A 27,303-nucleotide genomic window follows, 5' to 3' on the forward strand; every position below is an offset into this window, starting at 1 on the left:
TGGCTTCAAGGGAATTGAACTTTCCCCTATCTACTGTGCTCTGAGTATCTGGGAATAAGCTGGCAGTAGGTTCTGAGAAGGAGAGCAGTGTTCCTTGGAGAAAAAGACCCTTTTCAGTGCCACCTTGACTCAATCTTCAGGACATTGGTGAAAGCTGGTGCTAAGGCTTCTAAGGTGGAAAGTTTAGGGAAGATGTATTAAAGGCAAGTAATCTAGGGCTCCCAGGAGGCAACTGGGAGAGAGGGCTTGGAAGAGAAGGATTGAGTGAAGGGAGAAGATTGTTATTGGACCACATTAATAACCCCTCCGCCCCCCCCAAAATATTTGTTGTAAGCAACTTTTTGAAAGGAAATCTTTCAACAAGCTGAGTTTCCTCTGTGTGTGATGCATGTGAGAAGATCTGCTCCAAAACAGAAACAAGAAATGAGAATGTTTCACATGGCAAAGGAAGAGAGAAGCTTAAGGAAGACAGCCCAGGACTTCCCAGAATACGGAGGATATAAATCTGTCAACTCAAGATTAATATCAAAAGACACAGTATAGCTTACAGATTAAAATTGAGCTGTAGTCCATCTAAGGGTGAATGGATAAACAAAATGTGGTCCTATACACACAATAGAATATTACCCTTAAAAAGAAGGAAATTCTGACACATGCTACAACATGCATGAACCTTGAGGATATTATGCTAAGTGAAATAAGCCAGGCACAAAAGCAAAAATACTGTATGATTTCACTTAGATGAAGTATCTAAAGTAGTCAAAATAATAGAAACAGAACGTAGAATGGTGGTTGCCAGGGGCAGGAAGGGAGGGGAAAAAGGAAGTTGTTGTTTACTGGGTATAGAGTTTCAGTTTTGCAAGATTTTTGAAAAAGTTCTGGAGATTGGTTGCACAACAATGTGAATGTTAATGCCACTAAACTATATACTTAAAATGATTAAATGGTAAGTTTTATGTTATACATATTTTGCCACACAAAACCCCCCTAATTTCATTGAATTAAAAAAAAAATTGGGGAGCCAGAGTGCTTGGGTTTGACTCTTGAGACCTTGGGCAAGTTACTTAAAATCTATGAGCTCTAATTTCCTCCTCTGTAAAGTTTTGTTACAGGGCTTTATGAGAATTGAGTCTGGCACATAGAAAATGCTTAATACATGTGAGATATAATTATTATAAAAAGCAACCCTGGGGGCTTCCCTGGTGGCGCAGTGGTTGAGAGTCCGCCTGCCGATGCAGTGGACACGGGTTCGTGCCCCGGTCCGGGAAGATCCCACATGCCGCGGAGCGGCTAGGCCCATGAGCCATGGCCACTGAGCCTGCGCGTCCGGAGCCTGTGCTCCGCAACGGGAGAGGCCACAGCAGTGAGAGGCCTGCGTACCGCAAAAAAAAAAAAAAAAAAAAAGCAACCCTGGGACTTCCCTGGTGGTCCAGTGGTTAGGACTCTGCGCTTCCACTGCAGGGGGCACGGGTTTGACCCTTGGTGGTGGAATTAAGATCCCGCATGCCGCGCAGTGCGGCAAAAAAACCCCCTACAAAACCAAGACAAACCACCCCCCAAAATAAAAACAAAAAGTGTCCCTAAGCCTCTTTCTTCAATTCACGAATTTGACAAATGTCAAGCCCATACTTCCTTCAATGCATCATTCTGCACTTTGGGAAAACTACAGAAAAAATGTTCCACCTACATGGAGCTTAATTACTAGTGGTGGATTCAGATAATACATGAGTAGATTATAAATTCTGGGAAGAAAAATAAAACATGTTAAGAGTATAGGAAAGGCTGGGAAGTGCTGTGACCTGACACTTGAGCAGAACGCAAATGAAGTAAGGAGCCTGTGGGGTACTCCACTGTGTAATGAATATCTAGTATTTTAACAACCTTGCATCATAATGTTATAGATTAAATAATGCCTAATTCTTAACTTTGCGAACATTAGACTCACTAAACAAAATTAATTCCAAATGCCAGTATCTGAAACAAATTCAGCAAAGAAATAACAAAATTCCAAACCTTTTAATCTTTCCTGTATTTTTTTTCTTGAAAATACTAGATTTAAAAGAAAATGTCACATTGTAAACAAGTCCAGTGATCCATTAGCTTAAAACAGAATGACAGCACAATCACATTATAAAACCTAAAAATGAAACACTGGTACCAAACACAGCAGTTAAAGAGAGGCCTGAGCCAGGCTCTGAAAGATCTTTCCCAGAAATAGAGGCAGCAGCAGCTTCAAAGAGGCACAAAAATTGGTAGAAGGAGGAGGCAGCATTCAAACCATCAAGGCGTAAGAGTACAAAAAAAAAAAAAACCAGAGCAATAGACTCATCTTGTGAACAAGAGGTGAAGGATAAAAGGGCAAAAGCATACTTCCTGATGTTCTGCGAACATCAGACCACGCCACATGAACCCAGGAGTGTTAGAAGGGCAGTATTTTTTTTGGTTTTTTTTTTACGATATGCGGGCGTCTCACTGTTGTGGCCTCTCCCATTGCAGAGCACAGGCTCCGGACGCGCAGGCTCAGCGGCCATGGCTCATGGGCCCAGCCGCTCCGCGGCATGTGGGATCCTCCTAGACCGGGGCACGAACCCGCGTCCCCTGCATCAGCAGGTGGACTCTCAACCACTGCGCCACCAGGGAAGCCCCAGAAGGGCAGTTTTTTAAGTGGGGAAAGGATATTAGTCAACTTTAGAAGCACTTGGGCCTGCTTCTTGGCACTCAACTCTCAGGGACACAGGAAACACGTCACTCTAGTGTTGTTTCTAAACTCATAATTGAGCTGCTTGCCCTGACCCCATCACCTTGGCTGAACATAACATCGAATCTTGGCTGTGTCTGTTGCTCCCATGGATGTCCTACTTATGAATGAATATGTATAAGAGAGGTGCCACGGTGAGACCTTGGAACAAAACACAGGGCTCTCTTGGGAAAAGGGTTTCTGCCTTCCTCCTGGTGCTGGAGGGTCCCTGAGGGATAGGAGTTTGATGTGGCTGGGCCCCTTGAGGCTCCGAGTTCATCAGCAAAACTTTCTCTTTAGCCCCACCCACCCAAATCCTTCCCCAAGGAGGCCTCTGAGTTCATGGAAAGGCCAACTGAGAGAGCAGAAAAAAACAGCTGGGGAAAGAACGTAAGGGATAGTTTTCTTCCTGTGGCACTTGTTACTGACCAGAGTGACTACTTCCTTATAGTGACTTTAGACATTGAGAGAGTTTGTTCCTTAATCTGGAACACTGATTCTCAAATAAGGGGCAGGCCTTCCCAAGAGGGGCTCTTAAGACTCTCCGAAGCGGTTTTGTCCAACATAAGCCCCAAACTCTCTCTCAACTGAGATCAGTATATGTAATGACAGAAATTCCTGATGGGAGTATATTGTACATCTGAACAGTGTTAGAGGCACAACAAAAAGCTAAAACCCCCTAATCTGTGGGACAGACGTCAAAATTATATAGTGATTTTTTTTCTCATTAAGTTACAAATAAGTAGCTAAATTCCGTGACTAGACTCCACGCTGAACAGCCAAGAACGACAAGTTCACCCATTCAACTAGTAACCACACTAGATTAAAGCAATACAATTCTGTCCTCCTAAAGACAATTTCCAGAAAGACCCGCCTGTCCCAGTGAGGTAGTTGACACTAGGATTAGCACAGGCTAATCACTGTACGGTTTCTTAGAAGACTGGCTTTTCTCTGTTTCTTTCTCTTTCATAGTGCACAAGGGGTCCACCAACTTGTTATGAACAAGCATTAAACCTCTGAAATACTTGACAGTCTTCACTTTCAACTCTAGGGTGGCATCCTCGTCGCACATAAACACCGTGTGGGGATGCTACTGGAAGGCAGACATATGGTTCACTCCCTCCTCCGTGGCCTTATACAGAGCAAACGCCTTGTGAGCACCTGAGATGAAGATTATCATCTCTCTAGCATCCATCACAGTGCCCATGCCCACCATCAGGGCCATGGTGGGCACCTTGGTGAGATTTCCATCAAAGAACCTAGCAAGGGCTTCCTTGGTGTCTCAGTGGTTAAGAGTCCGCCTGCCAATGCAGGGGACACGGGTTTGAGCCCTGGTCCGGGAAGATCCCACATGCTGCAGAGCAACTAAGCCCGTGCGCCACAACTACTGACCCTGTGCTGTACAGCCCACAAGCCACAGCTACTGAGCCCACGTGCCACAACTACTGAAGCCCGTGTGCCTAGAGCCTGTGCTCTGCAACAAAAGAAGCCACTGCAATGAGAAGCCCGTGCACCGCCATGAAGAGTAGCCCCTGCTCGCTGCAACTGGAGAAAGCCCATGCACAGCAACAAAGACCCAACGCAGCCAAAAATAAACACATAAATTTATTAAAAATATATATATATAAAAAGAACCTAGCATTGGCCAGGATGGTGTCCATGGCCAGTGTCTTCACATGGTCCTAGACAATAGACTGGAGCCCAACTCGTAAAAGGCAATGTGTCCACCAAGGCCGATGCCTCCCAACAAACAGCTCAATCCCTCCCGCAGCCTTGATCTTCTCTTCAAAGGCATCACACTCAGCCTGTAGGCCAGGTGCATTCCCATCCAGAATGTGGGTGTTTTCTGGGTGGATATCAATGTGTTTGAAGAGTTGTTCCACATGAAGGCGTGGTAGCTCTCTGGGTGGTCTCAAAGAAGGCCCACATACTCATCCATGTTGAAAGTCTTCACACATCTGAAGGACAGGTCTCCATTCTTATAGTACGCAATCAGCTTCTTGTAGCAGACAAGTGGGGTGCTCCTAGTGGGGAGCCCCAGGGTGAAGTACTTGTCTGGCCCTTGGCTAAACTGGATGATGCAGTTCCTGATGTATTTGGCCACCCACTCACTGGCCTGAGAAGAGGGGTCCAGGATGGTGAGCTTCATCTTGTTGAGGACACCTCCTGTGGTGGCTGTAGAGACTGTGCTAATCTTTCCTTGTTTAATGATAACATAAATAATTTATTGGAACACAAGCATTAAAATTGTCAGAAAGGTAACATTTAGACATTGCAAAGATGATATATTAAGTGACATATATGATCCATTTTTACCTTAAAAATACAACGATTTTTTCAATATGCATTGAAAAAGTCTAGGAAGATTCACATCAAGAGGTGGCTACAGTGCAGCCATTATGGAAACCAGTATGGAAGTTCCTTAAAAAACTAAAAATAGAGTTACCATATGATCCAGCAATCCCACTCCTGGGCATATATCCAGAAAAGATGAAAACTCTAATTCGAAAAGATACATGCACCCCAATGTTCATAGCAGCACTATTTACAATAGGCAAGACATGGAAGCAACCTAAGTGTCCATCAACAGATGAAGGGATAAAGAAGATGTGGTACATATATATACAAGGAAATATTCCTCAGCCACAAAAAAGAGTGAAATGTTGCCTTTTGCAGCAACATGGATGGACCTAGAGATGACCATACTAAGTGAAGTAAGTCAGACAGAGAAAGACAGATGTCATATCATTGATATGTGGAATCTAAAATAATGGCACAAATGAACATATTTACAAAACAGGAACAGAGTCACAGATGTAGAAAACAAACTTATTGTTACCAAAGGGGAAAAGGGTGGGGCAGAGGATAAATTGGGAGATTGGGATTGACATATACACACTACTATATATAAAATAAACAACAAGGATTTACTGTACAGCACAGGGAACTATACTCAGTATCTTGTAATAAACTATAATTGATAAGAATCTGAAAAAAATATATGACTGAATCACTTTACTGTACACCTGGAATTAACACAGTATTCTAAGTTAACTATACTTTAATTAAAAAAAGGGGGGGGGCTGTAATGTGGAGCAAATGGACCTCTTACACACTGCTGGTGGGAATGCAAAATGATCCACTTTGAAAAAAGACGTGTATATCTTACGAAGTTAAACACGTACTTACCATTTGGCCCAGCAGTGCAACTCATAAAGGAATAAAAGAGAAATAAAATTATATGTTCAAAGACTTGCATACATATGTTCATAACTATTAATAGCCTCAAACTGGAAACAACCCAAATGTCCATCAACTGGTAATGAGATAAAACAAATTGAGTATAACCAAGGTATGGAAAATTGCTCAGCAATAAAAAGAAATATTTATACATACCACATGAATGAATTTCGGAAACATTATACTAAGTGACAGAACTCAAATACAAAAGATTACATGCTGTGCATACATATATTTATATGAAATTCTAGAAAAGGCAAACCTATGGTGACAAAAAGCAGACCAACAATTGCCTGGGTAAGTGGTAGGGAGGATATGCAGAGGGTGGGGAATATTAGAGGGAAAAAGAAAACTTTTTAAAGTGATAGAAATGTTCTATATACGCATACCTCAGAGATATTGCAGGTTCAGTTGTAGACCACCGTAATGAAGTGAGCCACACAAATTTTTTTGGCTTCCCAGTACATACAAAAGTCAGTTGTTTTTACACTATGCAGTAGTCTATTAAGTGTGCAATAGCATTGTCTAAAACAACAGTGTACATACTTTAATTAAAAAATACTTTCTTGCCAAAAAATGCTAGCCATCATCTAAGCCTTCAGTGAGCTGTAATCTTTTGCTGGTGGAGGGTCCTACCTTGATGTTCATGGCTGTGGACTGAGCAGGGTGGTGGTTGCTGAAGGTTGGGGTGGCTGTGGCGAGGTCTTTAAGACAACAGTAAAGTTTCCCACATCGATTGACTCCTCCTTTCACTTGAACACTTAGAGGCCATTTAGACTTATTACTTGGCCTATTTCAATATTGTTGTGTCTCAGGGAATAGGGAGGACTAACGAGAGGGAGAGAGACTGGGGAATGGCAGGTCAGTGGAGCAGTGAGAACACACACAACATTGCCATCTTATATGGGTGTGGCTCATGGCACCCCAAAACAATGATAATATCATACGTCAAAATCACTGATCACAGATTACCATAAATATAATAATGAAAAATTTGCAATATTGTGAGAATTACCAAAATGTGACAGAGACATGAAGTGAGCAAATACTGTTGGAAAAATGGCGCCAATAGACTTGCTTGATGCAGAGTTGCCACAAACCTTCAATTTGGTAAAAAAAACGCAGTATCTGTGAATCACAATAAGGCAAAGCACAATAAAACGAGGATTGTAGTGGTAGTTATACAATCATATATAATTATGATTATACAAACTATACACTTAGACTGGGTACATTTTATTCTATGTAAATTATACCTCAGTGAAGCTGGAAAAAATTCATCATAATATAAAACCTAAGATTTACACAATTTTCTTCATGTGAAAAAATAATAAAAATTAAAAAAAATTTGAACAGGTGACCTCTGGTTGGTGGGAATATAGTTTTTATTTTTTGCTTACATATATTGAATGCTATACAATGAATGCTATTTTCCATAATTAATCAATTATTTCTTGAAGTGATGATGACCTAACTGAAGTAAGTAAATAAGCCCAACTTGGTTTGGTGAGACAGCGTCAGGGTGGATGTTTGAACCTGGATCTCTATACTCTTGGCCATTATACAGGTACATTCCAAGCTTCCCAGATAAGAATAATAGCCTGGGATGCTTAACAAAACTGTTTGTATACTACACTTTTAAATCTGCATAGTTAATAAATCCTCAAAGGTGATTCTTACCACGGGGAAATTTGATGGAACCATTGCCTACATGCAGAATCTGAAACCTCAGGAACATTTTCTTTTATATTAAGGGTCTGTCATTGATGCCAAATAATCCCACATGTGTATTAGTTACCCCACCTGGAATCTATTAGCATTAATCTTTCCTGGAAAGTCATCTTCCTTATGAAGCTATCCCTAACTGGGACCCCATACCTGCCCAGAGTTGGGTGACCCTTGGTGGTTCCTTTTCTATCCCCGTAAAGCATATAGCTCTTCTTGCCCAGGTCTTTACTTAATTGGCACAACTGACACTGGGGCTGGATAAATTCTTTGCTGTGGGGGCTGTCCAGTGCACTGTAGGATGTTTAGCAGCATCTCTGGCTTCTACCCTTACACACCAGTAGCACCAACCTCCCATGCCCAGTTGTGACAACCAAAAATGCAAAAATGTCTCCAGTCATTGACACATGTCCCTGAAGGTGGCAAAATTAACCAAGTTAAGAATCATTAACTTGTCTCCCGTGTCAGTCTAAATAAACATCTTCTAATCAATCCTCTGCATAGATTCCAGATTTCTAAAACTTGCAGTTCAAAGCATAGTCCTTAGCCCAGCAGCACTGGTGTTAGGTATAAGAGCTTGTTAGAAAAGCAATATCTCAGGCCCAACCCCAGGCTCTGCATTTTTAACAAGATTAACAATCCCTGGTGATTCCTATGCTCTTAAAGTTTGAGAAGAACTGCCAGAAAGTCTCTAACTTGCCTGAGGGTTAATATCACTTGGAACAGAGGTTAACAAAATTCCTAAGTAAGTCCTTCTCCTGGAGATTTCATTCCATTGGTCAAGGGTGGGGCCTAGGAGCCTGCATTGTTAAAATGTGTCTCAGGTATCCTTATCTTTGGGCAAGTTAAGGAACTGCCAAAATAAACATTAGGGAATTCCCCGGTGGTCCAGTGGTTAGGACTCGGTGCTTTCTCTGCTGGGCCTGGGTTCAGTCCCTGGTTGGGGAACTAAGATTCGGCACGCCGTGCAGCTTGGCCACAAAAATAAATAAATAAATAAATAAATTCAGATTTTGTCATTATCCACATAAAATTAAAACCTCTGGGCTTCCCTGGTGGTGCAGTGGTTGAGAGTCTGCCTGCCGATGCAGGGGACGCGGGTTCGTGCCCCGGTCCGGGAAGATCCCACGTGCCGCGGAGCGGCTGGGCCCGTGAGCCATGGCCGCTGGGCCTGTGCGTCCGGAGCCTGTGCTCCACAGCGTGAGAGGCCACGGTGGTGAGAGGCCCGCGTACCGCAAAAAACAAACAAACAGAAAACAAAACCTCCTCTGTGGCTCCCCATGACCTGGAGCAGTGGTTCTCAACCTTAGGTACTCACCTAGGGAGTACTTAAAAATCCTAATACTAGGTTGTTCCTCAAACCAATTAAATCAGAAATCTCTGGGGTAGAAACCCATTCACTGATGTGTGTTTTAAAACTCCCCAGTTGCAGCCAATGTTGAGAACCACTGGAAATGACCAAGCCTGAGCTCCTTAGCCTGGCTTAAAGCCCAACTAGAAAGGTCCCTTTCTAGCTCTGCTTTGCACTGCACTTTTATATATGTACACTTTACTCCCGCCTCACTAAACTATCTGAAATTCCTACATCTATAGTACTTTCAAGTCTCTGGGACTTTCTACTGGTTATGCTGTCTTCTACTGCCCTGGCAAAGAGTTATTCATCCCTAACGACTAAATTACCACTTAGCCCCCACTTTAGAGTTAATCAATTAGTTAATTAATTAATTAAGGCTGTGCCGCACAGCACACGGGATCTTAGTTCCCCGACCAGGGATCGAACCTGTGCCCCCTGCGGTGGAAGTGTGGAGTCGGAACCACTGGACCACCAGGGAATTCCCTAGAGTGATTTTAGATTTCCCTGACAAACTCATTCAGGCAGAGTGAATCATTCCCTTCTCTGTGCTAACACCATCCGTCTTTGTGTAGACTTGTATTACTATATTTACCCCAGTATATTAATAGGCTACAAATATTATATCTTGAGGACAGGAACTATGCCTGGTTCACCTTTATATCCCTAGCACCTAGCAAAGGGCCAGGCATACAGTAAACAGCCAATAATATCTGTTGACTTAGTGAAAGTACTGTAAGCAACAAAATAAAAACAAGCAGGATATTACCTTCTTTAAAAAAATTTTTTTTGATTTAACATAATCTAACTACATAAAAATCTTAATTAGAAAAGAACTTTTGTTGGGAGGGAGACGCAAGAGGGAGGAGATATGGGGATATATGTATACGTATAGCTGATTCACTTTGTTATACAGCAGAAACTAACACACCATTGTAAAGCAATTATACTCCAATAAAGATGTTAAAAAAAACCAAAAAACTTTTAAGCTGTGATCCTCAAACGAAGAAATACACCTGAAAGCACTCCTAAGAGAGAAGCCTTTTCCTTGATTCAGAATCATAATTTGGTCCATTCCAAGGCTTTGAAATAATTGTTTTTTTTTTTTTTTTTTTTGATATGCAGGCCTCTCACTGTTGTGGCCTCTCCCGTTGCAGAGCACAGGCTCCGGATGCGCAGGCTCAGCGGCCATGGCTCACGGGCCCAGCCGCTCCGCGGCATGTGGGATCTTCCTGGACCGGGGCACGAACCCGTGTCCCCTGCATCAGCAGGTGGACTCTCAACCACTGAGCCACCAGGGAAGCCCTAATTCTGTTTTTTTATATGTGTCTATGGCACTTTTTCAATTTAGGTGAAATTTACCTAACATAAAATTAACTATTTTAAAGTGTAAAATTTAGTGTCATTTAATAAATTTACAATGTTATACAATCACCACCTATATCAAGTTCCAAAATTATTTTCATCACCTCAAAAGAAAACCCTATACTCATCAAGCAGTCATTCACTCCCCATTCTCTTCCTAGCTCCTAGAAAGCACCAGGAACATTAACTTTTAAGTTACACTAAGATATTTAAAAGATATAAAGCAGATAGTTAAAGAGATACAGATTCTAGATGGTTGCACAATTGCATCTCATCACACAGAAGAGCTCAAGTGTAGTTTTTTCAATAATCTCAAAAAACTCCAGTATTTTATTAACCATTTTATGTACATTGATATTCAGTCTTGAAAACTGATAAAAACATGTCCAGAGTTTCTTATAAAGACAACGTACAAATGCTCATTTACATTCTGCACATTAATAACGATGATGAAAATGACACAGTATTCATAGCTACATAAAAATATATACAAGGATTCAAACAGACGATGTTATTTGGCTTATAACATGTGTAGATACTACACAAAAAAATGAGGATGTAATTTTCAGAAAAGTAAAATGTGACCAAAATTACTTTTCGTCTTAAAATTTAAAAATAAAATTCCTAACAATCGTAATTACTAGTTCATACTCAAATCTCAGACTAATTCAAATTAGCCACGGTTAGACATAGGTTAAGTTAAATATATATATATATATTTTTTTGCGGTACGCGGGCCTCTCACTGTTGTGGCCTCTGCCGTTGCGGAGCACAGGCTCCAGACACGCAGGCTCAGCGGCCATGGCTCATGGGTCCAGCCGCTCCGCAGCATGTGGGATCTTCCTGGACCGGGGCATGAACCCGTGTCCCCTGCATCGGCAGGCGGACTCTCAACCACTGCGCCACCAGGGAAGCCCCGGTTAAGTTAAATACTTGTTAAATATTTTGCATTTAAAAAAATAAGGTCTGTGGTTTAAAAAACATACATTTGATAAGATTTTCTCAAAATTAATTAAGAATGGCTTATCCATGTCCTTCCAGATTCTGGAAACTCACTAGAAAAAGTGAATACCGAACAGCTGACTCTTTGGAAAGTTGCACCCCAAGCCCCGGAAAACACCCTTAAGGGGCCCAGTGATCAAACCCTAATGGGAAACTCATAATGCACCGATGATACTGAGAACAAAGAGGGGGAAGTAATATGGCATGAGGTGACATTAATGTGGTTTTGAAAAAGGTTTCAACTATTCTTAGGGAATCAATTATACATTGAGAATGACCAATCTCATGATAACCTCAAAAACAGTATCTCACATATTATCATGGTGCTACCTCACTAGTAGGAATATGGTTTCTAACAACTCTTTTCTGTATTTTACTCTACTGGCTTGAGAAGCAGCTTCCTATTTTGAGAATTATATGACATAATATAATCATACATAACTAAGTTAATGGTTTGGAAAACAAAATGATAGTAGTTTTAAAAAGGAGCAAGTATCTCTTTTATCAGGTTGTGACACCAGGCTAAGAGGGCTTAGGGCTGGAAAGCAAGGAGTGGGGGTAGTGCAGGGGTTCAGGTACAAATCTGCTTCTGCTCAAGGAGAGGAAGGGCACGAGAAGTGTCTGGACAACCCACAATGGTCTTGGCACCTGGATGTGGAGCTACCACACTGAGTCAGAGACAGGCTGGGCATCATCCTCTGGCCCAGATGCCATGGAACCCAACCCCTACTTAATACTAAATTAGGAACACAAACCCCTCAAACGACACTTACCAAAAACAGATTATTCACCCTCATATTACAAAGCCCAGAAGAATAAGACATTTAATTATTTTAAAAAGTGAGCCAAAAAATTATGAGGTTTCTCCTTACTTCACCTGAAAAACCCAGGGAACAAATATTTTAACAATTCTATGACTATTAATATGTTTAAAAGGCACTTAAAACATTCCTTTACAATCCAACTCAAAATACATCTGTCAACTACATTTTGGATAAATGTAAAAAAAACCCAACTTTGGTGTAACTTTTTTTTGTAACTCAGTGATATTTACTACCTACAGGGCTGAATGTTTTGAAAGATAGAGCCCCAACTTTCTGCAAAACAACTTGAAAGTGCTTTTATCATAGAAATGGGAAGGGCACTAATGATTTGCTCTTTCACTGACAACATCCTGTAGTCGTTTAAGTAAAACGTCATCATTTTCTTGACAGAGGCGTTTGGCAGGTGATTCTGCACCACCATCGATGGCTATTGCTCGCTTCTTGGTTCTCTGCTCACCTTGCCTTATCATGTTGTTGATATCTTTCAAACTCTGTGCAAAAATAGAGGACATGTGTGAGTAAAAGGGGAAAAGGGAGAAACAGCAGCCAAGAACTAAGCTAACTGCTTTTTCCTACCCTTTATCCTCTATCCAAAGCTGAACACTGGGGTAGAGATTATTTTTTGAATCTAGGCCAACCTAATAAGGGTGATTAGAACTAATCTTTTCAGGTGATTTTAAAAATTGGATTTACCTTATAGCAGTAGTTTTCAAAATGTGGACATGAGACCAGAAGCAGCAGAAGCATTTGGAAACTTATCAGGAATGCAATTTCTCAAGCCTCGCCCTACCCCTACTGAATCAGACATTCTGGGGGTTGGGCCCAGCAATCTATAGTTTATCAAGCCTTCCAGGTGATTCTGATACTCCCTAAAGTTTGAGATCCTCCTCCTGAAGCAGTGCTTTTCAAACTTTAATGTGCTTACTAATCGTCTGGGGAATCTTGTTACTATGCAGATTCAAATTCAGTTGGGCTGGTGTAAGCCTGAGAGTCTGCGTTTCTAACAGGCTCCCAGGTGATGCTGATGTTGCTGGTCTGTAAGGCAGCCTTAGAGAAGTTGCTCCTGAAAGCTGTGCATCACAACAGTCTAGGAGACCTGCCTGCCAGAGCTCTGTGATACAGGAAGTCTATGGGACAGGTATCTGTGTTCAACAAGCTCCCCAGATTCTGACCTATGACTGTGAAATCACTGCCTTACAATTCAATTGGTCCCATTTCTGATTTTATGCAAGAATTTCTTCTAAAAGTCCTCATATAAAATCAACTTCTATAAAGAAGAAATGCAAGCCTGTGCAGTATATCTCAGTCAACTTTGTTTGCTAAGCATAGCAGGAACTTAATAGATGTCTGTGGAACTAAATGAGAAACTAATGAGTTAAGGAGCTGCCATGTATTTGGACTGAGTTACAATCTGTCCCACTACAGTTTCTTCCAGTTAGTAGTGATTCTGGCTTCTGGAGACATACTGAGTGTATCTACTTGATAGCCCTTGAATTATCTGAAAACAGCAATCATGTCCCTATCACATCTTCATCATTGTATGGGAATAAAGATGGAGATAACCATAGAGCTGTCTGTGTAAGTAAGAAGAGGCCTCTGTTTTCAGACCTTTCACTATCCTGGTTGCCATCCACCAAATGAACTTTCACTTCTAAGGCCTTCCTTTACACATAGTGTTCCCCATGTCTGACCACTTGCAGGTGTTGCCTTACTGGTCCTTCTCAAGATCGTGCTTCAGCAGGGACACACTGGGCTCTTGGACTGAACTCCCCCGATACCACATCAATCGTAAAGGATTAAACTACCTCAACTGAATACACTGCTCTTGATCACAGGAAACTTGCCATAGTAATGGTTCATATTTATTAGCAGTAACTTTGCAAAAAAAGGGGTAAGATTAAAGATTACTAATTGGAAATCTGAAATCCAGTATTTAACACATGTACACCATTGTTTTGGAGTAAAGTTTGTGTGCAACTTACCTTAGAAGGGCTGCCATTGAACTTATAGAGCAGAGCACTCCTTGTTGTAAGGCCTGACCCATTTTTGTGTGGGGACACATAAATGGAGTGCTGCTGGGAAATGCGGCGCGGAGAGCCTGGCTGTTGCTTAATATGTGGAAAAGGAGAGAGTGGTGGAGCTTCCATCTGAAATAATACAAAAGTAAAGTTTTTATAAGATAAAAGGTTTTCTTTCTTTTTTTGAATCCCACCATTTTTATTCTGCACTATCCACCCTGTCCCACCCCAGCCCCAAGCCAGGTGAAGGGTCAACATGGAACTTTTTTTTCTTTGCCATGTTTTTATTTTTAAAAAATATATATATATTTATTTATTTTTGGCTGCATTGGGTCTTCGTTGCTGCATGTGGGCTTTTCTCTAGCTGTGGTGAGAGGGGGCTACTCTTCATTGTGGTGCATGGGCTTCTCACTGCGGTGGCTTCTCTTGTTGCGGAGCATGGGCTCTAGGCACATGGGCTTCAGTAGTTGTGGCTTGTGGGCTCTAGAGCGCAGGCTCAGTAGTTGTGGCACGCGGGCTTAGTTGCTCCGCGGCATGTGGGATCTTCCTGGACCAGGGCTCGAACTTGTGTTTCCTACATTGGCAGGCGGATTCTTAACCACTGCACTGAAGTGAAAGTTCATTTGGTGGAAGCCCTGGTTTTATTCTTTTTTTATTTTTTATTTTTTTTTGCAGTACGCGGGCCTCTCACTGTTGTGGCCTCTCCCATTGCGGAGCACAGGCTCCGGATGCGCAGGCTCAGCGGCCATGGCTCACAGGCCCAGCCGCTCCGCGGCATGTGGGATCTTCCCGGACCGGGGCACGAACCCGTGTCCCCTGCATTGGCAGGCGGACTCTCAACCACTGTGCCACCAGGGAAGCCCATGTTTTTATTCTTATTGCTATCTCCTAGTTAGGAGTCAGTTATACTGTAAGAGGTTATTTATGGCTGAAGAAAATCAAAAAATGGTTCATTAACCCTTGTTTTTCAACAATTACTAATAGATAAACTAAAATTTATTTTCCTGGATCTTTCAGGAAATTCTGAAGAATTCTGAGCAAGACACCAGAAGCAGTAAGCCAGGAGCATAGGAACCTTATGTCAATGCTCAGAAAGTGGAGCAAAGAGTAATCTATGTCCTAACACTTGCAATAAGAATCTCTCTCCACACGCACATACCCACAACCAAATTAGTAGCACAGAAAATAAAAGAGAGGCAGAGCATTCTGTGGGCCAGCAGGATGAGCCCAATATGGAACAAATCTCTTAATGAAATGGTTAAGACTTTATACTGAAATGCAAAAGATTTAAAGTGAGAAGGGACTCACTTTTAATAATCTATACAATGTTTCTATTCCAAGAATGGAGATGACTCCTTAATTAATATTTCATTCAGCATCTTCACTTGAAGCTAGGAAAACTAGTTTTGTTTTTGTTTTTTTTTTGCAGTACGCGGGCCTCTCACTGCTGTGGCCTCTCTCGTTGCGGAGCACAGCCTCCGGACGCGCAGGCTCAGCGGCCATGGCTCACGGGCCCAGCCGCTCCGTGGCACGTGGGATCTTCCCGGACCAGGGCACGAACCCGTGTCCCCTGCATTGGCAGGCGGACTCTCAACCACTGCGCCACCAGGGAAGCCCTAGTTTTGTTTTTTAATTGGCTGATAATAGATATATTCACAGTATAGCACATGGTGTGGGTGGTGGAACTGAGGGAACAGATTGAGTAGTCATGGCTTCTGAGGATAATCATAGACCATATTCCTTGAAAGGGACAAAGACAGAAATATAGAGAGATACATAGACACATATATGGCTACTGCCTGGATGCAGCTTCTACTAGATTCCTCTTTCTTATAACTGAAGTCTGGTCTCCTGTGAACCAACTTCAGCTTATACACTGATAATACTTTGAAAGGCCTGCTGGTACTGTCAAATCTAGAGTCTGAATAAAAATTTCTTAGTGTTGCTTCTATTATTGATTCAAGCCTATTTATTTCCTTTTCTTTTTATCTTGAGAAAAACACTTATCTCAGAGATATAACAATAGGAATCAAAAACAAAGGAAAAAACCACCAGAACTGTTTTCATTTTTCCATGTTCCCATCTAGTCCTTGCCCATATGCATTCATAATTTCTAACAACATAATCACAGTGTGGATAAAATTTCCATGATTTCCTCTGGTCTCTGTTGTATCACAGCCTTAATCACTCTAATTACTACTATGTTTTCTCCTATAAAATGTATCAGTAAGGTTTTAGCTTTGAAACACTTACTAGCAAAATAAACTCATAGTAATCCAATTATGAGTACAGATGTTAATAAAGTAGTAAAATACAAAACATACCACATGGTCCTGATTTGACAAGTCGTATTTCAATGCAAATGACTTCACTCTTCCTACATATATTGTATTGTAAAATTTGATAAGATCACCTCTTTCCTCTTTCACTGGTCCACTGGAACAGTCAGGTGTTTTTGTAGCATCTTCCAAATCTGTTAAAAGAATTCAGTGTTGTACAATGTAATATTACTCAGCCATAAAAAGGAATGAAACCAAGTCATTTGTAGTGAAGTGGATGGACCTAGAGTCTGTCATACAGAATGAAGTAAGTCAGAAAGAGAAAAACAAATACTGTATATTAACGTATATATATGGAATCTAGAAAAATGGTACTGATGAACCTCGTGGCAGGGCAGGAATAAAGATGCAGATGTAGAGAACAGACTTGAGGACACAGTGGGGGAAGGGGAGGCTGGGACGAAGTGAGGGTAGCATTGACATATATACACTACTAAGTGTAAATTAGATAGCTGCATATAGCACAGGGAGATCAGCTCGGTGCTTTGTGATGACCTAGAAGGGTGGGGTGGGGAGGGTGGAGGGAGGCTCATGAGGGAGGGGATATGTGTATACATACAGCTGATTCACTTTGTTGTACAGTAGAAACTAACACAACATTGTAAAGCAATTATAGTCCAACAAAGATGTAAAAAAAAAAAAAAAAAAGAATTCAGTGTTGTGATAGGTGTACCTTAATCTATAAGTTGGCGATTTGAATCACAACTCTCTCTACAATATAAAAGGAAAAAAAACCAAATAAACCCACATCTTTATGTAAGACAATTAATATTTTTAGAAAAGGTTCAGAAATCCATCTATATTATGGATAAATTAGATTGGAATCATAGAAATGCAAACACGTAAACTTAAGCTGGTACTCTATTCTCTAGATATCACTTCAGCAAGAATGTTTTCACAACCCTACCTTTTGAGCTCACTGTCACCGGTGGCTCTTAGAGGGGCACCAGCCCTGGGTTGAAGTTTACCTAAACTGAGCTTCAGAGTATGGGTAGCAGTGGCAAACCCTGAGTTTCAGATAACAAAAGCCTGCAGATATTCATACTGACTCTTTGAAAAAGGTGGAAAGACTCTAAAAGGTAAAGTGTATCCTCATAGTTTAAGGAAGAAGCAAGGTGAACTGCTTATGTTTATTTTTCTGCAAATACATGGCAGGTGACAGGTGTTCAAAAAGTCTTATTTTCCCACGCACAACAGGAACCTTAGTGCTGTCTATAACTGGCGTCCTCAGTTGTAAAATGATAGCTTGCCCCAAGGTGCTTTCCTGTTTATTACTGTAATTCTGGAGTAGCTTGTGACACCAGGCAGAACTTTATCCTCTTCTTTTTTGGGAAAGAGTATTACAAACCATCTTCTCCTTGTACCTACAAGAATCATCTATGCACAGGAGCTAAGAAAACTACCAGCAATTAAAAAGAATTCAACATGTGAAAAAACTTTCTCATTTTCAATTCTGAAAACATGGGTAGAAACATGCTTCCACCTTTGGAAAACCAGAAAAACTCAAACATGGTCCAAGGGCCAGGCAGCCACAGGGAACCTCCATAGGGATCTCCATTTGGATGTCTTTTTTACTCTTGCTATTTTTGCAGCATCTTAATAGGGCAGAAAAAAGCTATGTGATCAAATAAGTTGAAAAAATGTTGCATGGTAGTATATCCTCCTCTTAGGAATTCAGAATACATGTTAGTATATTAAAGGTTCTGAGAACTTTTGCAATTAGAAAAAAACACATGTTCACTTTAATTCCATACTTCTCAAATTTTCTACGTACAGTCGCTCTTCCCCATAACAGTTACTACCATCCTGGGGGACACTGTCCCAAGGCAGTAAACAATGGCTTAATAACAGCTGTTGTAGGTTATTCTTGTTATACAGATGAATTAAAATTATTATATGTCCTCCTTGGATTAGAAATTTCTGGAGGCAGTTACTTCTTCATGTTTCTGTGTTATTCCATTTCCAGTTGTTAATAGTTACATAAGGTAAGGAGCTATACTTAATTTGAAGGAACCAAACATTTAAAACTCTCTGGGACCTTGGATTCTAACTAAACATGATTTTATTTAGCTATTTTTCATTTAGCTGTTTAGTATTTTTTCATTTCAAAACAGAAAACAAGATGTCAGTTGTCCTTTAAGCAGGAAAAAGATCTCTACCTTCCCACCTCTTTAAGGACTTTAGCACTCAGAAATCAAAGCCTCAGTAGGCCGGTGACCATCTTATCACATATACATTAGGAGATGGAACTTATGAAAGACTGGGAAAGAGAATGAGATCTCCCTGCCTGGTGCTATAATTGTTTCAAATCTGTTTCCCCTCAGAGGGCAGGAGGGACCTCTGCCTAACATAATTTGAGGCACATGGTATACATTTGATATACTTCATGAAACGAACCAATGAACTATTATGGTTTCATAATTTTCCCTACTGTTCCCATGAATAAGAGGAATGTCTTTTTTGGATTATCATACAACACTGTCAAGCAATTAAAATGTGGTTTTATATAAACTACCAGTGAATGAGACTAGCCCTTAGAAAAAAGGAGATATTATCTGCAGAGCTCCAGAGAGACATGCTGAAATTTTTAGCCTGGATCTCTGGCTTCAGAATTTTCCAAGGATCTGAAGTGAAAGTGGGAAGGGAGAAGGCAAATTACCCCAGGGCTGCAGGTGGCCAACAACTGCAACCATAATACATGCTTAATTTTATATCCCAGGACAATATAAATGCATTCAGGGGAAAAGACATTGAGGGCACCGTAGATACCCATTTCTCAGGGGAACTGGTTTCAGAGGATGGGCACGCCCAAATTGTTTGGGATGCACAAATTAATGAAACCCCTATCCATCACCCCCAGAGGAGCTGCTCAAGTGACTGATGCTGGTTTCTTTGTATACTGTCATTAGGCTTCAGTCTGAGAAGAGGCATAAATAGTGATTCTTACCACTTAAAAATGGAGAAAGTAAAGAAGAAAAATTATTTTAAGATGAAAGTAAGAAAGAAGATCACAATTTATTTATAAATTCAAGGGTCAGGTTGAGATATGATGGGCTTGATCAGCACAGCAGCACTCCCCTGGAGTAAGCATTTAGTATTTATTTTATATTTCTCCTACCACGTCCTTCCTTACCGTTTTTGCTCCTCACCGTTAACAGTGTGCAGTAAATATTTCAGACTGGCTTTCGGATTGAGAGGGCAGTGCCATTTAGCTCCAGTTATGCAAGAGCCACTGACCACACACCAATTCAAAACTACTACAGTGGTTTTAGACCATTTTGGCAGTTTCTCATGAGCTCTAAAGGGCATCATTATAATCTAAAACCAAGTAAATCTTGTTTAGATTAAACAGTCTAGAAAGAAAATGTGCTCCATCCGTATCTTGGTTGTCTATCTGGTGACTATAAAATAGTTTTAATGTGAATAAAGTCACTTAATTATCAATTTGCAGGTATCAATGTTATACATCTCACATGGAAACAGAATTTTTGTCCCTTGAGAGGATTTGCTTTAACTGTTTTTGTGTGTGTGACCTAGTTTTCAACATTTAAAGGATTTTATGTAAGGAATATAGCCTTAGAAAAATTAGCTTAAAAAAAAAGACATTTAAAGAGCCATATACTCATGAATAAAATACAATAAATTTTATATTGCTTATAAACAAAATAATAAATAATAACTACTACTTACTGAGGCCTTACTATGAGCAGGCCTTGTATTAAACACCACACACATGCATCATTTTTTTTTTAATTCTGAAAACAAGCCTCTGAGGAAGTACTGTAAAGTTTTCAATTTACTATCATACACTTGGGCATTATGTTTGTGTTACTTAATTAAGCTATAATCTGGGTCTCTCAAATGTTCTAATCAAGAATGCCAGTCTGGGGACTTCCCTGGTGGTCCAGGGGTTAAGACTCCGTGCTCCTGATGCAGGGGGCCTGGGTTTGATCCCTGGTCAGGGAACTAGATGCCCCATGCCACAACTAAAAAAGATTCCACATGCTGCAATGAAGATCCTGCGTGCCGAAACTAAGACCCAGCGTGGCCAAGTAAATAAATAAATATTAAAAAAAAAAAAAAAAGAATGCCAGTCTGGGGTGCTCTGCTAATATGATAATGAATGCACAGTCCATGAGTATCCAGCTAGTGTTTTAATCAGGTAGCTCATTCTCCACAGGTGGCTACTATAGGGCTTCTGTTAGGCATATCTCCATCAATGACCAATGCTCAACATCACTAATTATTAGAGAAATGCAAATCAAAACTACAATGAGGTATCACCTTACATGGGTCAGAATGGCCATCATCAAAATATCTACAAACAGGGTTTCCCTGGTGGCACAGTGGTTAAGAATCTGCCTGCCAATGCAGGGAACAAGGGTTCGAGCCCTAGTCCAGGAAGATCCCACATGCCGCGGAGCAACTAAGCCCGTGTGCCACACCTACTGAGCCTGCGCTCTGGAGCCTGTGAGCCACAACTACTGAGTCCATGCACCTAGAGGCCATGCTATGCAACAACAGAAGCCACCGCAATGAGAAGCCCACGCACCGCAACGAAGAGTAGCCTCCGCTCACCTCAACTAGGGAAAGCCCATGCACAGCAACAAAGACCCAATGCAGCCAAAAATAAAATAAAATAAACAAAAAACAAAAAAACCCCCACAATTCACTTAAAAAAATCTACAAACAATAAATGCTGGAGAGGGTGTGGAGAAAAGGGAACTCTCTTGCACTGTTGGTGGGAATGTAAATTGGTACAGCCACTATGGAGAACAGTATGGAGGTTCCTTAAAAAACTAAAAATAGAACTACCATATGACCCAACAACCCCACTACTGGGCATATACCCAGAGAAAACCATAATTCAAAAAGACACATGCACCCCAATGTTCACTGCAGCACTATTTACAATAGCCAGGACATGGAAGTAACCTAAATGTCCATCAACAGAGGAATGGATAAAGAAGATGTGGTACATATATCCAATAGTATATTACTCAGCCATAAAAAGGAATGAAAGTGGGTCTTATGTAGAGACGTGGATGGACCTAGAGACTGTCATACAGAGTGAAGTAAGTCAGAAAGAGAAAAACAAATATCGTATATTAATGTATGTATGTGGGATCTAGAAAAATGGTATAGATAATCTTATTTGCAAAGCAGCAAGAGACACAGATGTACATAACAAGTGTATGGATACCAAAGGGGAAAGGGGGGTGGGTAGGATGAATTGGGAGATTGGGATTGACATATATAAACTACTGATACTATGTATAAAATAGATAACTAATGAGAATCTACTGTATAGCTCAGGGAACTCTACTCAATGCTCTACTGTGACCTAAATGGGAAGGAAATCCAAAAAAGAGGAGATATATGTATACACATAGCTGATTCACTTTGCTGTACAGTAGAAACTAACAAAACACTGTAAAGCAACTATACTCCAATAAAAATTAATTAAAAAAAATAAAATTGCATTAAAAAAAAACTTAGGAATAAACCTCACCAAGGAGGTGAAAGACTTACATGCTGAGAACTACAAAACATTCATAAAGGAAACTGAAGATGATTCAAAGAAATGGAAAGATATCCCATGCTCTTGTTTTTTTTTTTTTTTTTTTTCATGCTCTTGGATTGGAAGATTTAATATGGTTAAAATGACATGGTACCCAAAGCAAATATTACATCTATAGATGTAATATGATCCCTATCAAATAACCCATGAATTTTCCACAGAACTAGAACAAATAATCCTAAAATTTATATGGAACCATAAAAGACCCAGAATTGTCACAGCAATCCTGAGGAAAAAGAACAAAGCAGGAGGCATAACCCTCCCAGACTTCAGACAATACTACAAAGCTACAGTAATCAAAACAGCATGGTACTGGCACAAAAACAGACATATGGATCAATGGAACAGAACAGAGAGCCCAGAAGTAAACCCACACACCTATGATCAATTAATCTTCAACAAAGGAGGTAAGAATATACAATGGGGAAAAGACAGTCTCTTCAGCCAGTGGTATTGGGAAAGCTTGACAGCCACATGCAAACCAATGAAGTTAGAACACACCCTCACAGCATACACAGAAAAACCCCTCAAAATGGCTTAAACACTTAAATTTAGGACATGACACCATAAAGCTCCTAGAGGAGAACATAAGCAAAACATTCTCTGACATAAATCATACCAATGTTTTTTAAGGTCAGTCTCCCAGGGCAACAGAAATAAAAGCAAAAATAAACAAAGGGGACTTAATTAAACTTATAAGCTTTTGCACAGCAAGGGAAACATAAACAAAAAGACAATGTATGGGGAATTCCCTGGCAGTCCAGTGGTTAGGACTCTGCGCTTCCACTGCAGGGGGCACGGGTTCGATCCCTGGTTGGGGAACTAAGACCCTGCAAGCCACGCAGCGCAGCCAAAAAAAAAAAAAAAAAGTCTACAAATAAAAATGCTGGAGGGGGTATGAAGAAAAGGGAACCCTCCTACACTGCTTGTGGGACTGTAAACTGCTGCAGCCACTATGGAAAACAGTATGGCAGTTCCACAAAAAACTAAAAATAGAGTTGCCATATGATCCAGCAATCCCACCCCTGGGCACATATCCAGACAAAACTATAATTTGAAAAGATACATGCACTCATATGTTCATTTACAATAGCCAAGACATGGAAACAACCTAAATATCCATCGACAGATGAATGGATAAAGAAGATGTGGTATATAGACACAATGGATTATTACTCAGCCACAAAAAAGAATGAAATAATGCCATTTGCAGCAACATGGATGGACCTACAGATTATCATACTAGCAAAGTAAGTCAGAAAGAGAAAGACAAATACCATATGATATCACTTATATGTGGAATCTAAAATATGACAGAAATGAACATATCTACAAAACAGAAACAGACTCACAGATGTATAGAACAGATTTGTGGTTGCCAAGTGGGGGTGGGGGAGGGAAGGATCGGGAGTAGAATTAGCAGATGCCAAACTATTATATGTAGGATGGATAAATAACAAAGTCAGATGCAAACTACTGTATGTAGGATGGATAAATAACAAAGTCCTACTGTGTAGCACAGGGAAATATATTCAATATCCTATGATAAACCATAATGGAAAAAAATATGAAAAAGAATATACATATGTATTAAAAATAAAAAAGATTGATTAACATATTTGAGACACTACCCGCAACAGCATGATAGTCATGAGAGATCCAGTGAGGTCTGTGGGGCTTTACTATTACGAATGATGCCCAGGCCTGAACTCTGACGCATGTTGTTTGCTTGATCTTGGCTTTAAGTTTAACAGAATCCTGCTCTGGAATCTTGGCATCTACTTTGAGTGAACCTTTTATGTGAGGAGGTGGTTGGTCAGGTGGCATAGGATGCATAAACTGTGTGTTTTTTTAAATAGTAATTATTTTATTCCTAATTATGAATTTGTTTATAGAACCAGAACTCTTCTTCCCAAGGTGGTGTTCTTTGGTGTGTCCAAGTCTAGGTCATAGCATCTAGCCAGAGCTCCAGGCACTGGAACTTGTCTTATCTGAACACAGACTTGCGAGACTGTATCCTCCTCAATAACTTTGTCCCTTTTTTGGTGCCGGAATTCCTCAGTCTATTATCACTGGATACTCTCCCTGCTCTGTGCCATCACCACTGGACAGGATCTTAAGAATGGTTTTTTGTTTGCCTGCTAATAAATATCTAGTTAATAAATGTATATAAAACAGAACTGGACCTGAAATCTTTATGTTGTAGAGAGGGTAGCTAACCTTCAGTTACCTCAAGCTTTATCATCAAACTTAATAAATTCTGTCTTGAACTTCACTGCTCCTTGTATCCCAAACACTCGCTAGCAGTTACTTTGTTTCTCATAGAACACACAGTTTCCCAGCTAACCTGATGCCTGGTTTTGCAAGGACAGAAAAACCACCCAGGACAGGTGAGCAACATGTATAACAAAAATAGGTAGGTTATTTTTTTGTATTTTGTCAGGTTTACTTCCTAATGTACTTCTTCTCATTGCCTTGAAAAGGCTCAGGGATAATTTATCTATGTAAAAAGAACTGAGTTTGGCCTGTGTAACCTTAGATGGGATCAGATTCTAGGACATTATTATTCAAGAATTTTTTGTTAAGATCTTAAAAGTTCAGATCCCAGTAGACACCATAATTATCATGGATATTTGGGTAATTAAAAAAAAATGTCTTTGACCCAGTCAATTTTCTCTAAGAATTTACCCTAAGGATGTGGACCAAAGATCAACCTACAATGATGTTCCTTGCAAAGCTGTGTATAATTGGAAACAACCTAAAAGTCCCACACTGTGAAATTAAATAAATTACAGTACTTATATACACATGTACACATATATATACATTAAGTGATAGAAAGTGAGACAAGGAAAAGGAGACAGATGAGACAAGGAAAAGAGATGGGCTGAAAAGGCATTTTTACAACTTATCAACATATGAATACTGAATATTTGATTCTTCTTTCTTTCAAAAAAATTACTAGTGCCTGAAGTCTTAGCATGATGGTAGTAACAAGGTGGCGACCTTGCTTTTGCTGATGGTGGCAGAATACCTATACACTTATTAATGAACAGGACATTTCCTTAATGTTCTCCACAGGCAAATCACTGACAGCTATCTTACTTTCCCTGTCATTCAGATTTAGTTTTGAATTTTATTGTCTTTTATGAGTTTTTATTAATGTGTATAAGTATACTAGAAAACTTCTAAAACACAGTTAACATGCGATAAATTAATGGTTTCAATACACAACTTCTGTGGAGGGAGGTACCTGACCCATATTTATCTCAAAGTCATTTGCTTCTTTCCAACACATATGCATTATCCACCCCACCTACACAATTAACTCCAGGACATCCACTGTATTATATACAATGTAACCAACAGTGTACTACATATAGAATCTTAAATTGGGCAACTTACCACAATCTGTCATTTCAAAATCACCATTTAGGTTTTTATCGTATGTCACAACTTCTCTTGGAATACTTTTCAACAGTACACTTCTGTAAACCTATATAGATCAGAGGGGACAAAAAGGACTGCTGAGTCACAAAGAGGCACAGGTTAAGCAAAACCAAAATAAGAACAAGATATCAAGCCAATTAAAAAGTATTTGTCTGTACGGGTGATAATCAAGGGCAAGATGTTAGTAGCCCTTGGTAAATGCAGATTACGGCAAACATCTTAGAAGAGGGGATACTGAAGCAGAGCTTACCACCTGAAATATAACCACTGCAGAAGGTTACAAAATAGAAGAATTAAGTAAGGAGCAACTAAACACTGATGAGAAGATTTTGCCAAATAAAAGCAACTTAAAAGATATGAACCTATTCCTTCTTCTTTTTAATTTCTTACATGAGACTCATTTGATCTCACTGGGGCTTGTTTTCCTGCTCCCATCCCACACCCATCTCCTTTCACATGGCCACATGAAAATCTGTTCCCCTCCCTGCCCCTAAACTGTTTTTAACCTCCAAGGTAGCTGAAAGGAATGATCCATTCCCCCTCATCCTATGGATATCGGTATTGAGAGAATATTTAGGAAGCTGTGGCTTAAACCATTTTTGACCCACATTAACTTAATGATCTTAAGGGATACTCTGAACCTCTCTAAGCTCTGTTCCTAAGGGATTTTTCTGAAGAGGCCTGGAAACCAGGCCTCTTCCACCCTGTCACAGGGTGTAAGAAATGCCTATACTTGGCTCTTCTAATATCTCTATATTGCTAGCAGTGTATCTGGGGCTTAAGTAAAGAAGTGAAACTATCTGTGGGGCTCTGATAGAAGGGGGTATGGCTACTGGTACTGGGGCCAGGGATATCTGAGCTACCACATCTCTCTTTTTGTCTAAGGTGGCAGATCACTGGGCCAGAGAAGAGGCCATTATGCTCCTTTAGAGCAGAGCAATCAGGTTCTTGAATGACCAAGGCCTTAAGGTAACCTAATCCTGTGTTCTTCAGCTACAATAATAACAATAATATAGAGCTAACAGTTATTAAATGCTTACTATGTGCCAGGTCACGCTAACATTTTATATTTCCATGACTGAAAGACTGTACAGAATTCTCACCAGGGCTATTATATCAGAAATGCCTGATATCTATTCAAAGATGCAAACATTAAGATTCTTATCAGATGGAAAAAGAAGCTAGACTTAATTTAATATATCCTCAAATTTCACTGGATTTAAACATCATCAGAGAATCAAGTCTTATATGATTAAAGAATATTATTATTATAAATATTTTTCATTAGTGAAAAATGTCCCTACTCAAATAAATGAACAAATGGAATAAGAGAACGTGTGAGAAGTATATGCATATATAATATATAGGGACTTCCTTGGCGGTGCAGTGGTTAAGAATCCGCCTGCCAATGCAGGGGAAACGGGTTCGATCCTTGGTCCGGGAAGATCCCACATGCGGTGGAGCACCTAAGCCCGTGCGCCACAACTACTAAGCCTGCGCGCTAGAGCCTGTGAGCCAACTATTGAGCCTGTGTGCCACAACTACTTAAGCCCGTGTGCCTAGAGCCTGTGCTCTGCAACAAGAGAAGCCACTGCAACGAGAAGCCTGCACACCGCAACGAAGAGTAGCCGCCACTTGCCGCAACTAGACAAAGCCCATGTGTAGCAATGA

The 27,303-nt window shown here is 40.3% G+C and overlaps 1 protein-coding gene and 1 pseudogene across 3 annotated transcripts in view; both read right to left on the bottom strand.

The window, feature by feature from the left end:
* Positions 1-3,077: 3,077 nt before the first annotated feature.
* On the bottom strand, positions 3,078-7,186 carry LOC137207797 (glucosamine-6-phosphate isomerase 1-like; annotated as a pseudogene).
* A 3,533-nt stretch (positions 7,187-10,719) lies between these two features.
* Positions 10,720-27,303, bottom strand: part of RBL1 (RB transcriptional corepressor like 1) — a 76,011-nt gene continuing 59,427 nt past the window's right edge. The window contains exons 19-22 of one of the 3 annotated variants that reach the window (XM_067708071.1): positions 25,588-25,678; positions 16,587-16,735; positions 14,227-14,391; positions 10,720-12,735 (exon numbers count right to left, since the gene is read on the bottom strand). In XM_067708071.1, the coding sequence (XP_067564172.1) occupies positions 12,565-12,735; positions 14,227-14,391; positions 16,587-16,735; positions 25,588-25,678 (576 nt within the window). In that variant the 3' untranslated portion in view covers positions 10,720-12,564. The remainder of the gene's footprint in view (positions 12,736-14,226; positions 14,392-16,586; positions 16,736-25,587; positions 25,679-27,303) is intronic. The other 2 variants (XM_067708072.1, XM_067708073.1) reach the window with 2 other exon arrangements.

This window comes from Pseudorca crassidens, chromosome 15 (assembly GCF_039906515.1).
Source record: "Pseudorca crassidens isolate mPseCra1 chromosome 15, mPseCra1.hap1, whole genome shotgun sequence".
NCBI lineage: Eukaryota > Metazoa > Chordata > Mammalia > Artiodactyla > Delphinidae > Pseudorca > Pseudorca crassidens.